Source organism: Jaculus jaculus, chromosome 16 (assembly GCF_020740685.1).
Source record: "Jaculus jaculus isolate mJacJac1 chromosome 16, mJacJac1.mat.Y.cur, whole genome shotgun sequence".
Classification (NCBI taxonomy): Eukaryota; Metazoa; Chordata; class Mammalia; order Rodentia; family Dipodidae; genus Jaculus; species Jaculus jaculus.
The window spans coordinates 36,078,565-36,095,931 of NC_059117.1; the positions used below are offsets into that span (position 1 = coordinate 36,078,565).

General features: G+C 41.7%; 1 protein-coding gene across 2 annotated transcripts in view; it reads right to left on the reverse strand.

Annotated features, from left to right (window-relative positions):
* Positions 1-236: 236 nt before the first annotated feature.
* Igf2bp3 (insulin like growth factor 2 mRNA binding protein 3) overlaps positions 237-17,367 on the reverse strand; it is a 180,993-nt gene continuing 163,862 nt past the window's right edge. For both annotated transcript variants that reach the window (XM_004652816.3, XM_045135802.1), the window contains 5 exons: positions 12,094-12,210; positions 5,599-5,673; positions 3,453-3,584; positions 2,716-2,829; positions 237-2,397 (listed from right to left, as the gene is read on the reverse strand). In XM_004652816.3, coding sequence (XP_004652873.1) covers positions 2,299-2,397; positions 2,716-2,829; positions 3,453-3,584; positions 5,599-5,673; positions 12,094-12,210 — 537 coding nt within the window. In that variant the 3' untranslated portion in view covers positions 237-2,298. The remainder of the gene's footprint in view (positions 2,398-2,715; positions 2,830-3,452; positions 3,585-5,598; positions 5,674-12,093; positions 12,211-17,367) is intronic.

Consider the following 17,367-nt stretch of genomic DNA (forward strand, 5'->3'; position numbering starts at 1 on the left):
AATAACATTCCGAAGGTGAAAGAACATAGTAAGAGATTAAGTATCAGGACATTCTTCACCCTTCCTGAATGACAGATGGGTGGGAATATAAAGTATAAGCAAGGTTCACATTAATATGCCAGGGGCTGACTAAAATAATTTACCCACAGGTATTGGCAACTAGTTTAAGAATGACATAGCATTACTAAAATTCTGTTTAAGTTTGTAAAACATTCAAAACAGCAACAACCTATAAGTAATGATGAAAAACTTTATTCTGGAAAATGAAGCTGCATTTGGAGCACATTATAGATGAGGAATGATCCATATAGAGTGAATACAAAACTTAAAGAATTCTTAGTGCCAGATGCTCCAAATTGCCAATGCTTGAGTGAAAGCAAAACATGATTGGCCACACAAGACTAGACATGAAACATGGCAGAATTTAAACCAGCAGATATAAATGTAGCACCTATCTTTTTAAATCAAGTACTGAAAATCAATATTGAGGAAGAGCTCTGGCTTTAAACATATCTCACCTGAAATTCAAGCAGAAATAGTCTGATTTTTTTTTTAGCTATTTTAATTCATTACATGAAAAAATATGAATGCCAGGTGAGTCCAGTGGATAAAAAAGGGCACTTTTTGGCTGAACTACAAATTAAACTGGTTTTCTGAAAATATTTTCAAATGTCTAAATGACATTCTGACTTGCAAAAAAGCTTACTTATTCTGTAGAAATCAATCTTGAAATACAAATGAGGCAAAATAATTTTTTTAAAGTGAGATATATATGTATCCGCGTAATGCGACTCTGACCATCTTATGAACAGAAACAATTCAGAGAGCAACATGGCCTTTAAGACCACGCATACCCACACAATTTCTATACTGGGCTTTGCCACCAAGTTAAAGATGGTGCAAAAACTTCTGTATCGGGTATTTTCATAGTCATTCCAACTATATTCCCAAAACTGCTTTCTTGCATTCTCTACCTTTTGACTTATTATCAACAGCAGGGTATACAGAAATCCTGCTATGTTCTATGTAATGTTTTAGGTGGAGCTTTTAATTCATCCATTGCTTAAAAATCTTCACAACAGCTTAGTGAGGACTGTGACGGTGCCACACACAGAAGGATGGGCTTTGTGCAGCCTTTGAACATGGCCACTCCAACTGACTGGCCCACTGGTCTGTTCAAGTGGAGACCACTTGGTTTGATGTGTATTGGCACACTAAGCACCCTGTAAGACAAACTCAAGTTTGTTTTTTGCCTACTTAAATCCTACATTTCTTCATCAATGCACTTTCTTTAGGTAGTGATAATAAAAAAAGCACAAGGCATTTTATCCATTCAAGCATGTAGCTAAACAGAAATCTGGATGTTTCCTGAAGTCTTTTAAACTAGCCATTCCAAAACCTGCCACCACTTTGCTCTGTTAGTACCATCAAAACCCTTTCCAACTATAAACAAAGGAATCAGTGATATTGCTGCTCTCTAGATACAGGCACTGCTCTGTACCTTTGAACATGTATTGGATTTTCCAACTAATAACTGTCAAAACCTCAAAAAATGCAAAATTAATTTTCCAGCTTTACTGTCACCAGCCAGAAGTAAAATTCCTTTCTTAATTACTTGCCTGTTAGCTGATAGCTGTTAAATTTTAGATTTATTCTTAAAAAATGGTTGGACTTTAATCTTTATAAAGTATATAAAATTTTCAAAAAAGGAACAAGTTCGCTTTCACTGTATTACTGAATGCCTGAGGTAGTTGAGTAAAAATGCACGTTTAATTCCCCTGCCAACACTATCGGCACTTCCCTTAGGTTATTCATGTTAGTGTTAGATCAAAACAAAACAGTTTCTATTCTAATGGCTTAACATTTAAGTTTCTGTGATAATTCTATCCTGATCCAATTTTAACAATTGGATTTAGAAGCAATCTATTTTTAATTTATTTGAGGAATTTAATGAATGCACCATTTAAGCCAATTTCTGGCATTCTGGGAGAATATTAAGGAAAATTAGAATACTTACTATACTTTGAGACCACAACAAAGGGAAGTGCAGAGCTCTTCTCGCCCCCCCCCCCATTTTTCTATGTTTTTAAAGCTGGGTGTCATACATTTCAGAGAGCATAAAGTATACATTCTCACAGAGACAGGAGTTCATAAGTTGCCTGGTCCTCAGAAACAACTGGCTAGGTAAAAACTTGTGCATGTGGTTCTGGATGGGGTCAGGGGTCAGCACCGGTCTGTTGGTTAAGCAATCTGTCTTTGGTTTGGCATCTGCCTCTGTGGTGGGCTGTTCCTGAGCCTTCACTTTCGCCGTGACTGAGGTGGTCCACTTTGCAGAGCCTTCTGCTGTTGGTGCTGCTTTACCTGAGTCAGAATTTCCTGAATTTTTCTCTGGGCAACCTGTAAAAAGGTGAGAGCTTTAAATAATCTACATGATCCATTTCAACAACTCTGAATAGAAATCCATGAGCTATCTACTAATCAGCATGCCAGCAGTCTCTGAAATGACCTGCTGAAAAGGAGGCATTGGCCAGGCACAGTAGTACATACTTTCAGTCCTAGCTACTCCAGAAGCTGAGGTAGGAAGAGGATCTGGGGGCCAGCCTAGGCCACAGACAAGCCCCATCTTGTATTAATACAGAGGGGCAGCACCTGCAGAAGACCTGCTTTCATTTGAGGGAGAAGTTACAGAGCTTACTCATTTTGGAACCCTCTCACCTGGCAAGCATAGAAGTGGCCAGTTATTTTGACAACCACTTGGTCATTCTCATCAGGTGTCTGGTCACGAGGGACAACAACTTCAGCACTTGACAAATTCTGGAGTTCATTCACCTGAAAGATAAATACAAATCATAATAAGTGGCATTAAAAAAAAAGTGTCTCCTAAGCACTTACTCTCTGCTGGACACTGAGCTCTGGCTGTACAAATTTCATTTAATCTACTATAATTCTATAAGTGTAATAGTACTATTCTCATTTTTAAGATAATTAGAACTAAGGCTCATCCAAAGAAAACTGCTTATTTATTTACACAAGTTAATGGCAAAGCCAGATTGAAATCCTGAAAAAAAAATTGTTTCCAAAAGTATACATGCTCCATTACTTCGAAATTCTAAACAGATTTGGGAATGACTTAGATGTTAGAGACTAGAAACTACGTTCATTTTTAAGTTATGAATGAAAATTTTAAACAGTTACAGCTCATTTTTGTTAGCATTTATTTAATAATAAAATGTTGAATGCACCTTACAAGAAGTTGAAGGACAGTCCCCTCACACAATCTGAAATATGCAATAGTTTCACTAGTAGCTGATGTCAAGGAAATCTTCTCCAGATCTTGGTCAAGAAGGCCCTGGTTTTTATAAATTAGCCAGAAGTCAGGGACTTGGAACTCCTAAGTACCTGTCAACGCTTTCCCTTTCATAACAGTGCACAGGTTTTGCTGAAGTACTTGCCGTTTTGCCTCCTTTTCCAATAACTCTGCCAGCAGCAAAGGATGGCACTCTGATATGAGCTTCAAGTTTCACCTCTTCTTTAGGACTAACAAAGTTTTCTTCTTTAATTTTTCCATAAATTCTTCCCTGAGCCTACAGATAACAAATCCTATTAGTATACTTTTGAAACAAAAGGTCAGTGATTAGCTTTAAAGGCTGCCTGGCACCTGGCGCGTGCAGCAGTGGTGCCGTAGTACAGCAGCAGCAGGGAGAGTGACAGCCGGAGTCGGACAGCAGGGACCCCGGGAAGGCAATGAAACCATATGCGTTACAGACAAGGCAAGCGAGGCACTTGTGAAAAAGGGACACATACAATGGCAGGGGTGTATGAAAACATCCTATGAGGCTCATTATTATATATGTCAACTAAGAAAAAGGAAGCCAGACACTTCTGATGAAAATAAAGGCAATCAGTAGTAACTAATGAAAAATAACCTTTATGGGCAAATGGGCCATTCACACTCCAATCCTAAAGGATAAAAACCTCCTCTCCTCTTGGCTGGAGAGATGGAAAGAATGGCATGCCTATTCTCTCTCTTCCTATCTGCCTCTTTCTCTCTCAAATAAAAAAAAAAGTTTTAAGTCTTTAACAAAAAACCTCCCCTCTGGCAATAAGAAATTGATGGCATTTTTCTTCAGTATACAGACTAGGAAGCAATGACATAGCCAGTGATGCCAGGCTCACAAGGAGCAGTTAGAAACTGCGCAGGAGTGTTTCCAATTAAAATATGGTTTTTAATCCTAGCCAAGTAATCCAGTTTTCAAGAGGCTACAGAGAGGCATAATAGCTCACCCCAGTAAGCCCAGCACTTAGCAAGCTAAAGGAGGAGAATCAAGACCAGCCTGAGCTAGAGTGAGATCCTGTAGCAAAAAGTTTAAGAAATAAGCTGACTTTTTAAGATTTCAAACTAAGCCAGGAGTGGTGGCACACGCTTTTAATCCCAGGACTCAGGAGGCAGAGGCAAGAGTTTGAGGCCAACCTGGACTACAGAATGAGTTCCAGGTCAGCCTTGGCTAGAGTGAGAACCTACCTGAAAAGAAGAAGAAAAAAAATTCAAACTAAAAGTGACTTACCGCAAAGATTCAGCAGTGAAAACTCTCTCTTCCTCCGTACCTCTCTCCCCCCCACCTCTCTCTCTCTCTGTGTGTGTGTAAGAGAGAGATGCTGGGGATCTCACATGCTAGGCACAAGCTCTGACTACTACTGAGCCACAACCTTTTCCCAACTTTTAACACTACCAATTTAAAACTTATCTGCCTGGAGCACAAGGCTGCTGGGAGTAAATAAGTTTCTGTACTTCGACATAAGCCTATCAACCACACCCACGTATCAAAAGACCTTCTTTAAATCCTTTCTGTAAATGAAGTGAAAGTATCCTTGAATTTTTATCGGCCCAAATAAAAGCATTAAAAAAAAAGCTGATGGTTTAAAGAGAGGCAGAGGGTGGGAAGAAGTCTGAGGACGGAGCTCAGTGGTAGTGTGTGTGCCTTGCATGTATGAGGCAGGCTCTGGTTCAACACCAGCTATCCCCCACCCCTCTCCAACACACACTCAAAGTGGTTGATGGAGGGTGTGTGTGTGTGTGCTAAGGAAAATAGTGTTTAAGGTTAAATAGTTGATGTAGTTGCTAAGTGGTACATAGGACCAAGATATGGGTGTTGGATAAATAACAGAATTCAGCAGTTGCCTTTTACATTAGATAAGACATTCCATATTAAAGTTGAATGATTAAAATTACGCATGGAAGGAATGTGCCGTGAATTTGGTGACGTCAATTTGATTCACTCAGAGTGAGATGAACATTACCACCAGTAGCACTAATAATGAGGGAGAGACTGAGAGACAGGATCTCACTCTATCCTGGACTGACCTGGAACTCACTGTATCCTGAATCTTTGGGAGTAAGGTAAAGCCGATAGCTACTGCAGAACTCAAAAAGGTTTGGCTTATTGTATGAAGTGTAATTTGGGGTACGGCTCCACTCTGATCTTAGGTATGGATTTCCATTGATTCTTTCCATTGAGTATGAGGTGCATTTTCAGGAGAATTCAGGTGAGAAGGTGGTGCTATCTCACTGGCGTCGTGCCCACACTCCAGAGCACGTACCTTGAACTGAGCCTCTGGTGGTCCAGTGATAATCACCATCCTCACTTTAGCATCTGGCGCTTCCGCTGGTGCAATCTGTAACAGACCCATCACCGAATGGTTATGATACGATCTGGTGTCACTGACAGAAACCTTAGGCCAATTAGCTTGACATTTGCACATGACTGATTGAAATGTAGAATTAAAGGCCTTCTGGAAGGAAATTATGGAGAGGCAGTGATTAATGTGAACTAAGCAATCAGGCAGGGGTCCCACTATGTACTGTGTACTTAAATGGTGCCTGGCTCTAATGTCAAATTCCTTATGCAGTCCCTCAGCCAACTTATCTCCCTTTTACAGACAGGAAGATAGAGGGCTGAAGGAGTGACCTGGCCCAGAATCAAATACCTAACAGAGCCAGAAAGAGAGCTGAGTGTGTCTGTTGCTTGTGTCCCATGTCATATATCACTGGCACTCAAGCTGTGGTCCTTGGTGAACCTATATAAAAACTGCCTGAACTTCCTGCCATAGACACAGCACGCAAGGATGCTCTGGCTCTGCTGCCGCACTCACGGCCTTTTTAACTTGCAAAGGAAAGGTAATGCTTTTAACACTGTCAAGGTTGCTGAATCCCATAGACTTAAAATTTAGAAAGAAAACTGGAGCTTTGAAAACATTATTTATTTGCGAGATAGAGTGCAACAGGCATGCTAAGTCCTCCTGCCACTGCAAAGCACCTCCAATGCATGTGTGGATGCTGTGCACCTGGATTTATGTGAGTGCTGGGGAGCTTACCAGGCTTTACATGCAAGCACCTTTAACCACTGAGCCATTCTCCCAGCTTGAATGCTGATTTCTTGAGCTGTTTGTATACTTTTTTGTTAAATTCACATACCAAAGGCTATTAGTAAATTGTCCCCTAGCATGCCTACTGAAATAACATGTAACAACTGATAGTAATTGAGCAGGAGAAAGGGAAGTTCCAACTGGTATTTTCCGAGTGCATGAAATCATACAAATCCAAGGCAGGCCAAGCAGGGTTGGCACACATCTTTAACCCCAGCATTGCTTATGGGAGGCAGAGGTACGATTACGGTCAGTTTGAGGCCACCCTGGGACTACATTCCAGGTCAGCTTGGGCTAGAGTGAAACCCGACCCTGAAAAACCTAAAAAACAAAAACAAAAATATATAAAAGAAATTTGTGGGGAGAGAGGAAGTGGCAGGCAGAAAACTTGGGAAGGAAGAGCAGGATCCCTGTTGCCCCTGAAGCCAAGGACGGGTGCATGGCCAATGGATGACGCTGACAGGAGTCATTCCAGATCTTTACCCTCCACTCAGAGTCAGTGGTACATCCGTTCCATCATTGGAGTCCTGCATCAGGAGATTTTTGGAGATGGACCCTCTTTAGCTTTCAGGTTAAAAGTTTAGAAAACTATGGATTCAAGGAATTCATTTCCTTAGTCCAGAAACTAGAGGTCACGTGGAAGAAAAACTTGGATTTCATTGTAAAACTATTTGTACTCTTGAAACTTTTTACTATTTCTTTATCAAAGTATACAAAAATAAAAAATTAATTTTCTTAGACATTTGCTATGCATAAAACAATTCTGGGCTGGAGAGATGGCTTAGTGGTTAAGGCACTTGCCTGCAAAGCCAAAGGACCCAGGTTTAATTCCCCAGGACCCACATAAGCCAGATGCACATGGCACAGCATCTGGAGTTCGTTTGCTAGATGCCCGACGTGCCCATTCTCTCTCCGTTTCAAATAAATAAAATATTTAAAAAAATCAAGGGCTGGAGAGATGGCGTAGTGGTTAAGCGCTTGCCTGTGAAGCCTAAGGACCCCGGTTCGAGGCTCGGTTCCCCAGGTCCCACGTTAGCCAGATGCACAAGGGGGCACACGCGTCTGGAGTTCGTTTGCAGAGGCTGGAAGCCCTGGCGCGCCCATTCTCTCTCCCTCTATCTGCCTTTCTCTCTGTGTCTGTCGCTCTCAAATAAATAAATAAAAATTAAAAAAAAATCAATTCTTACTTTGCAAAATAACAAACATTACTGTGTAAGAGCAGGAAACAAAAGCGTGTCACTCCAAATTCTGCCACTGAAAATGATCACTGACTATTATTCCACAGTGTTTCAATAAGCCTTTTCCTGTCATTTACTTTTTTTTTTTTTTTTTTGCGGTAGGGTTTCACTCTAGCCCAGGCTGACCTGGAATTCACTATGCAGTCGCAGGTTGGCCTCAGACTCATGGCAACTCTCCTACTTCTGCCTCCTGAGTGGTGGGATTAAAGCCATGCACCACTACTCCTGGCTAAAATACATCTATTAGTGATAGTGATTCAGGGCTATGAGCACTCATATATATGGTGAGATTAAGAGTATAAATGTGGGGCTGGAGGGATGGCTTAGGGTTAAGTGCTTGCCTATGAAGCCTAAGGACCCCGGTTGGAGGCTTGACTCCTCAGGATCCACATAAACCAGATGTACAAGGGGGGGCGCCTGTATCTGGAGTTCGTTTGCAGTGGCTGGAGGCCCTGGTGCGCCCATTTTCTTTCTTTCTCTCTCTCTCTCTCTCTCTCTGTCACTCTCAAATAAATAAAAATAAAACAAAAAATTAAAAAAATAAAAGAGTATAAATGTCTCTATCTCTCAAAGCATGGAAAAGATATATGTCCTGTAACTAAGCTACTTGTACAAGCTTATGTTAAAGAAATAAGGCAATTTGTTGACAGCAAAAATATACACCTAATACAGGAATTCATATGGAAATCTAACCACATGCAAACTTGGACTATGTATTAAAAATGTTGATGAGTTTTCTAGATTACAGGTTTCAGACATTTTAGAAACAGTTATTTTTCAGCCTCATTTTAGAAGACCTTCATTAAAGGAAAGAAAGATCTAAGCCTCAGATATCCAATTTTTAAAAATATTTTATTTATTTGTGGCGGGGGGGGGGGGAAGCAGATAGAAAACTGGCGTGCCAGGGCCTCTAGCAAACAAACAAACTCCAAACACATGCGCCACCATGTGCATCTGGCTTACATGGGTTCTGAGGAATGGAACCTGGGTCCTTAGGTTTACAGGCAAGTGCCTTAACTGTTAAGCTGTCTCTCCAGCCCAGATATCCAATTCTTGTTCTTTGTTTTGTTTTGAGGTAGGGTCTTATTCTAGCTCAGGCTGACCTGGAATTCACTGTATTCTCAGGATGGCCTCAAACTCAAAGCGGTTCTCCTACCTCTGCCTCCTGAGTGCTGGGATTAAAGGCGTAAGCAAGCACTCCCAGCTCCAGATATCCAATTCTTGATCATGGTATCTCCCCTGGCAGGTAAACCAACCTACCATATTTCTTGTGTGTGTGTGTGAGCATGTGTCAAAGAATGATTTTTTTTTTTTTTTTTTTTGAGGTAGGGTCTTTCTCTAGCTCAGGCTGACCCAGGCCTCACTCCTGCCACTTAGTACTGGGACTAAAGACATGTCCACCATGCCTGGCAAAGATCAACAGTTACTTCTTTGTTTTTCGAGATCAGGTCTCACTTTAGCCCAGGCTGACCTAGACTTCACTATGTACGTAGCTATAAAGTGACCTCAAACTCAAGGTGATCCTTTTACCTTTGTCTCACAAGTGCTGGAATTAAAGGTGTGCACCACCACACTCAGCTAAAGATTGTTTTTTTGTTGTTTTTTTTTTTCAAGGTAAGGTCTCACTCTGGTCCAGGCTGACCTGAAATTAACTCTGTCATCTCAGGGTGGCCTTGAACTCATGGCAATCCTCCTACCTCTGCCTCCCGAGTGCTGGGATTAAAGGCGTGCGCCATCACGTCCAGCAAGATTGATTTTTTTTTTAACTCCAAAACAAGTCACTAGTTGGTCATTTTTTAAATACTTTATCTACTTGAGAGAGGGTGAAGAGAAAGGAAGAAGCACATAGACAGTGGAGAGAATGGGTGCACCAGGGCCTCTAGCCACTTGAAACAAACTCTGGGCACATGCACCATCTTGTACATCTAGCTTTATGTGGGTACTGGGGAGTCAAACCTAGGTCCTTAGGCTTTGCAGGCAAGTGCCTAAACAGCTGATCCATCTTTGCAGCTCCACCACTTGGTTTTCACAATAAAAAGTCCTTTACCCACTTAGTTTGGCTGGGTTTCATAGTCCTTGAGTGTGTTGCCTTTTCTACAAGAAAGTCTATTAGAGTGATTCTTGCTTGGGTCTTAAGTTATTTAACTTTATATACAATGGAATTTACCTTTTTGTTGTCTGGTTCTATGAGGTGACACAAGTGCATGTAACTCCTGCCACAGGAAAATACAGAACACTTTCTTAGCCCCAGCCCTCCTTGCACCTTATTGGTTCAGCCCCTCCCCCACTCCAATGCCTAGTAACCAGATTTCTTTGCTGTCCCTATAGCTCCATCTTTTCCAGAATTATCATATAAATGGAATCAAACTGTGTGGCCTTCTGAGTCTGACTCCCTTCAATACAATATCCAGATTTCTCCTGAGTCTAGATTCTTGAAGGCACAATACATGAGATTTATCCAAATTGTTTTAGTTGGTTCTTTTTCATTGCTTAGTATTATTTATTGTATAGAATGAGAAAAACACCTTTTGTCCATACTTTATCTACTTATTACTAGGAGACCATCTGGTTTCTAATTTGAGAGTAGTTATCAGTAAAAATGGTGTAAACATTGCAATGCTGTATGTGCACTAACCCAAGTTTCGTTTCATTTCTTTCTCTTTTTTTTTTTGGTTTTCCGAGGTAGGGTCTCGCTCTAGCTCAAGCTGATCTGGAATTCACTATATAGTCTCTCTGGGTGGCCTCAAATTCACCACAATCCTCCTACTTCTGCCTCCCAAGTGCTGGGATTAAAGGCGTGTGCCACCATGCCCAGCCCAAGTTTCTTTTTCTTACATAATATCTAGGAGTGGAATTTATGGGTTGTATAATAAATATATTATGTCCTTTAAGATACTTTTTATTATTTTTTATAATATATTTTTATTTTCAAATATTTTATTTTTATGTATTTATTTGAAAGAGAGAGAGGGAAGGAGAGCACACATGCGCGCAAGAGAGAGGGCACACCAGGGCCTCCAGCCCCTGTAAATGAACTCCAGACGCGTGCGCCCCCCCCCCACCTTGTGCATCTGGCTAAGGTGGGTCCTGGGGAACTCAGCCTGGGTCCTTTGGCTTTGCAGGCAAATGCCTTAACTGCTAAGCCATCTCTCCAGCTCTACATGTTTGGGGCTGGGGAAATGGCTTAGCAGTTAAGGCGCTTGCCCGCAAAGTCAAAGGACCCAGGTTTGATTCCCCACAACCCACATAAGCCAGTTGCACAAGGAGGAGCACACATCTGGAGTTCATTTGCAGTGGCCGGAGGCCCTGGTGCACCCATTATCTCTCTCTGCCAAGTAAAATAAATACATTAAGAAAAAAATTTTTTTTTAAGTTTATAAAGCCAGGTAGGATGGTACATGCTTTTAATCTCAGCACTCAGGAGGCAGAGGTAGGATTGCTATGAGTTCAAGGCCACCCTGAGACTACATAGTGAATTCCAGGTCAGCCTAAGCTAGAGCAAGAAGAGTGAGACCAAAAAATAAAACAAATAAACAAACATAATCCCCAACACTCAGGTGGCTAAGGTAGGAAGATTATCATGAGTTCAGAGTCAGCCTGAGCTAGATAAGACCCTATGTCAAAACACCACAATCAAAACTTTTCAGATTGGCATTTTCTTAAAGAAAACTATGAACAATTTAAGCCTCTGTAGCCTATGTTTTCCTGAAAACTATGTTCATGTGATATTGCTTCTGCACACCAGAATACACACTCCTTAGAACATACTCTGAAGTCTATACCACGGCAGACATTAGTTGTTCTGGTTCTTAGGATCGGACCACCTATAAATTGTTTAGCCAACAGTATAAGACTAGATTTCTCTGCTGCCCCTTCAGTTTCACCTGGCCTGATCAAGTTCTGAAAATGGATTACAGGTATAAATATCCCACAGTGGGCTGGAGAGAGAGCTCAGAGGTTAAGGCACTTGCCTGCCTAACAACCTAAGTTTGATTCCCAAAGCCAGATGCACAAATATGTCTGGAGTCTGTTTACAGTGGCTGGAGGCCCTGGTGCACCCATTCTCTGTCTCTCTTCTCTCTCTGCTTGCAAATAAATAACTAAAATATATATTTGAGAGAGAGAGAAATATCCCATAGCAGCTAACAGGAAATTTCCTGATGGGAAAGGCTTGGTTGTATCCCCAGATGAGAGACCTGACTGCTAGAGCCCTGACTGGGAAACACTGGGGAAGATGTACTGAAAGGAACTCATTAAGTACCAGAGAGGGCAGAGCCCTTCCAGCCTGGGACTGCTAATCCCCATACTGATTTCTCTGAGAAAGAAGTTAACTCACCTGATTGCAGCCTGCCAGTTTCAATTCAAATTACAAAGTGGAATGAAGAGTCACCTTTCTGTAATTTGCTTGGAGACATGGTTAGGAGAACAGTACCTTAATTGAAGCTCCTGCAAAGCGAGAGAGTTGTTTGATGTGCTGGCCCTGCTTGCCAATAATGGCGCCGACTGACAGGGCCGGGATAAACAGGTGCACAGTCTCCATTTCTGATTGCTGTTGAAAAAGAAAACCAGGACACATGGGCTTATGTGCTACAAAATAATTTAAATCATCACCTTTGGGATGAGCATTTTCTCATACTATAGGAACCCCAGAATGGTTACAGGATGATCTACCACATTAACTGACAATAGTCAACTGTCAGGTCAAGAAGGTCTCATAGGGCTGAGAAACGGTTTAGTGGTTAAGGTGCTTGTCTAAAAAGCCAAAGGACCCAAGTTCGATTCCCTGGGACCCATGTAAACCAGATGCACAAGGGGGTGCACACATCTGGAATTCATTTGCAGTGGCTGGAGGGCCCTGGCATGCCCATTCTCTCTCTCTCTCTCTCTCTGCCTATTTCTCTCTCCCAAATAAAGAAAAATATATATATATATATGTCTAAAAAAGGTCTCATAAATATTCATTCTGAAAGCATTTTCCAAAATTTTGCTTCTGTTTATATACTTTTCTTAAGTTTAAAATACCATGAAATTACAGTTGTTTTTTCTTTTCTTTTTTTGGTTTTTCGAGGTAGGGTCTCACTCTAGCCCAGGCTGGCCTGGAGTTCATTATGTAGTCTCAGGGTGGCCTCAAAGTCAAGGTGACCCCCCTACCTCTGCCGAGTGCTACAGAGTGAACTCCAGGTCAGCCTGGGCTACAGTGTGACCCTACCTCGAAAAACCAAGATACTTTCCTATGTGAGTCTTTGCTCCATCTCAGCCCTATCTTTGCATTTTATACAGTAGCAAATCTGAAAACATTTTGAAGGCTGAACCTGAAAGGTGCCACACAGATGGATTTTATGTCGATACCACCTCATGCCAACTGTGCCTTTTGGCGTCTCCAGTCACTCAGGAGAAAAGATTCAGAGATTCCCAATAAAGTCATTTCAACATTTCAGTTATGTTAGTGATGAGGTAAAATCTCTAAAACTCAGCAGTGCTCATTTAGGTGCATTTAATCTCCTAACAACTGTAATCAAAATGCTTCCAAGGAAGTATATTCCAAGTGCTATTAAAGGTAAGTCACAACTGGACACATCAAACACTATGCATTTATTGTAAAGAAAATGATATATGCCTAACAAGCTAACACTTCTAGAGCTGAAAGAAGCCGTTTGCACTCTAACCTGTATACGAGGACTTGGTAGACACTTCATGTGATTCTCCTGAGCCTTTTCTCCCTCTTCATATGCAGGGAACTCAAACCCCGGACCTGCAGCTCCAGGGACTCCTCAGGGCTCAGATCACATGAGTGGCCATGCTGGCTTTTTACATGGGTGCTGGTGAGCAAACTCAGGACCTCAGCTTGCTGCTGCCTCCTCTCCAGGTTGTCACAGGCCTGTGCCAGGCCGGCTCCTATGGGGGTTTACTCACAGTACTTGGTAGGAACTTTTTTTTTTTTTTAAGATAGGGTCTCACTGTAGTTCAGGCTGATCTGGAAGTTATGTCGTCTCAGGGTGACCTTGAACTCACGATAATCCTCCCACCTCTGCCTCCTGAGTGCTGGGATTAAAGGTGTGTGCTGCCGTGCCCAGTGGAACCTTATCTTAATTAATTTATCTACTTATTTGGCATGCATACACACATGTCAAGGTCTCCTGCTACTGTAAATGAATGCCAAATACATGTGCTACTTTGTGTCTGGCTTTACATGGATGTTGGGGAATCGAACTCAGGCCAGCAGACTTTGAAAGCAAGCTCTTTTAACCACTGAGCCATCTCCCTTGCCACCTTGCTAAGAATTCGTGTTGATTTCAACCTAAGAGTCTTTTCTTTCTCTTCTCTCAATTCTTTCCTGTGACATTTATAGGTGAAAAATCAATCCCACCTGAAAAATTGTTGAGCCAGATCCCTGCTGCTATTTTGAGTTTTTCAAGAAAACTTTCAACTACTAATACCTCAAATTTTTTAAGGATGCAGTTGTTTATCCATTTTAAGATGTTTTTAATTCTGCTGAGTGCTGGGATTATAGGTATGCACTACCATGTCCAGTTTTATGAGATACATCTCCAGCACCCACCAATTTTTTGTACACAAACTTTGATGACTTTGTTCAGATACATCCATTTATTTTTAGACGTAGACCTGCTGGAACACAAGTCCATGCAAGGGGCTGGAGGATTCAGTGGTTACAAAGCACCTGCTCCCAAAGCCTGCTGACCTGGACTTGATTCCCCAGCACCTACATAAAGCTCGCTGCAAAAAGTGGTGCACACGTGCATACTCACACCACCAATAAGTAATGATTTTTTTAAAAGGTCTTATATTTATTTACGGTGACTACTGTATGCTCAGCACATCTACATGAAGGCTCAGGGAACCTTATGAAAGAGGGCTTGAAAGAATTTAAGAACAAGCAGGGCGTGGTGGCACACACCTTTAATCCCAGCACTGAGGAGGCAGAGGTAGGAGGATTGCTGTGAGTTCAAGGCCACCCTGAGACTACAGAGTGAATTTCAGGTCAGCCTGGGCTACAGTGAGATCCTGCTTCAAACCCCCTGCTCCCCTAAAAAGTAAGAACGCACCAAAATAGCTCAGTTGGGAGAGCGTTAGACTGAAGAACTTAAGAACTAGAAGATGAAGAAAAGGGCTCTGAAATGCTGACTTCTGGATACATGACCACTGACTCATGAGCTCACAGCAGCTGTGGTTCTCCATCCCCCTCACAAGACTGAGCCTGTCAGAACTTCCTGGCAGCCAATGGCAGCTAATAGCTGCTGAGAGCAGCGGAGTCAGGTTCTTCAGTGATGCAGCCACTGGGAAATTACCCATTCCACAGTAAATCAACTTCCACCCATGACTATAAAAACAACCCCCATTTAACTCAATGGGTTTAAAAAAAAAAAAAAAAAGACGTGTGACATACAGGGAAGAGAAAGGAAGGGAGAAGGGTACTTAATAGGTTGATATTGTATATATGTAAGTACAATGATTGTGATGGGGAGGTAATATGATGGAGAATTTTATTTCAAAGGAGAAAGTGGGGGGGGGGAGGAAATTAACATGGGATTTTTTTATAATCATGGAAAATGCTAATAAAAACTTAAAAAAATATTACCCATCCAAAAAAAAAAAAAAAGACATGCGAGCAGGGCATGGTGGCACATGCCTTTAATCCCAGCACTCGGGAGGCAGAGGTAGGAGGATCACTGTGAGTTTGAGGCCACCCTGAGACCACATAGTGAATTCTAGGTCAGCCTGGGCTAGAGTAAAACCCTACCTTAAAAAGCAAAAAAAAAAAAAAAAAAAAAGCATCAGAATGAGGAAAAGGGTGTTAATGAGAGGGAGAGTAATTAGATCAAACTACATTACATTCAAGGATGAAAATGTCAAAAATAGAAAAAGAAAAGCAAATATGATTCTCTACCTGTGACTAGTTTCTTTTTCCTTTTTATTTTTATTTATTTATTTGAGAGCAACAGACAGACAAAGAGGCAGAGAGACAGAATGGGTGCAACAAGCCTCCAGCCACTGCAAACGAACTCCAGATGCATGCACCACCTTGTGCATCTGGCTTACGTGGGTCCTAGGGAGTCAAGCTTCTAACCAGGGTCCTTAGGCTTCACAGGCAAGCGCTTAACTGCTAAGCCATCTCTCTGGCCCTGATTTCTTTTTCTTTTCTGAGGTAGGATCTCACTTTAGCTCAGGCTGACCTGGAGTTCACAATATAGTTTCAGGCTGGCCTCAAACTCATAGCAAGCCTTCTACCTTTGCCTCCCCAGTGCTGAGATTAAAGGCATGTGTCATATATTTGTGCCTAGTTTCTTACAAATGGGAATCATTTAAATATTGTACTTTCTATATTGCTTCCATTTTATCTTCACCTCCCACCTTAGGCATGAGCGCTTGCCACAATCATGAGAACCTGAGCTGAGACCACCTTGATCCTCAGGACCCATGTAGCCATGCATGCTTGCAACCACAGTCCCATGGAAAGCAGAGACCGGAGAACTGCAGGAACATGTAAAAAATAAATCATGGTTCCATGTTTAGAGAGGGACTGTATCTCAAGGGAATGAGAGGAAAGATACCCAACAGGCACAAAAGATCTGCACCTACACACATGTGCATACACCATCCATACAGGACACCATATCACACATACTACACACATATACAAAGGAAAAAAGTTAACTCGAAATTCAGCTTCAGGAAATAGTCCTAGCCTACCCATTTCTAATCAATGGGTTTTGTTTCTTCTGCATGTATACAGGATACCCTAAATTTGTGCTAATCCTTGTAATTTGGAAAGTTCTCTGGTATTCCCCGTGTTTTCTAGGAGAATGTAGTAATCCCGGGCATTAACATCATTTTCAACAGAATGAAGTCTCCTGTGTAGCTTTCCAAGCATTCAGAACACACATATGCAGATTTCAACTCTCCACTAAGCTCCTAACCACACGGATTGGTGATGGGGGCTTGTCGTGTCCAACCAGGCCAAAGCACTTCTCTGTTGCACTCAGCAGCAAAAGACTGAATACAATTATCTCCGTCTTCAGCACTTCCAAGTTATAAGAATGGCACAAAGCACTTTCCTCACAACCTGCGACATGTCATATAATCACCTTTTATCTCTCAAAGGCTTTTATTTTATAGATGGGCATACCAAGTAATTTAATACTGATGCTGGCTACGAAATGTGCTCAATGACAGCATTATGTTGTCACTCTGGTCTCAATACCAACTCCAAGTTAATCTTGGCACTTTAAATCAGGCTGGAGTGATGATGGCTTAACAGTGAAGGCATTTGCCTGCAAAGACAAAGGACCCTGGTTCAATTCCCCAGGACCCACATAAGCCAGATGCACAAGGGGGTACATGTGTCTGGAATTTGCAATGGCTGGAGGCCCTGGCACACCCATTCTCTCTCCCTCTCTCATGATTCATTCATTCATTCTCTCTCTCAAATGAACAAACAAAAATAGACTAATTTTTTTTTTAAATCTCTGAGCCATCTCCAACAGTACCTTGATGATTTTTTTTTTTTTTTTTTGAGGTAGGGTCTCACTGTAGCTCAGGCTGACCTGGAATTCACGCTATAGTCTCAGGGTGACCTTGAACTCATGGCAATCCTCTTACCTCTGCCTCCTGAGTGCTAGGATTAAAGGCATGCGCCACCATGCCTGGCTCTGGTGCTATTTTTTAAGCAGGATAACATTGAAATATC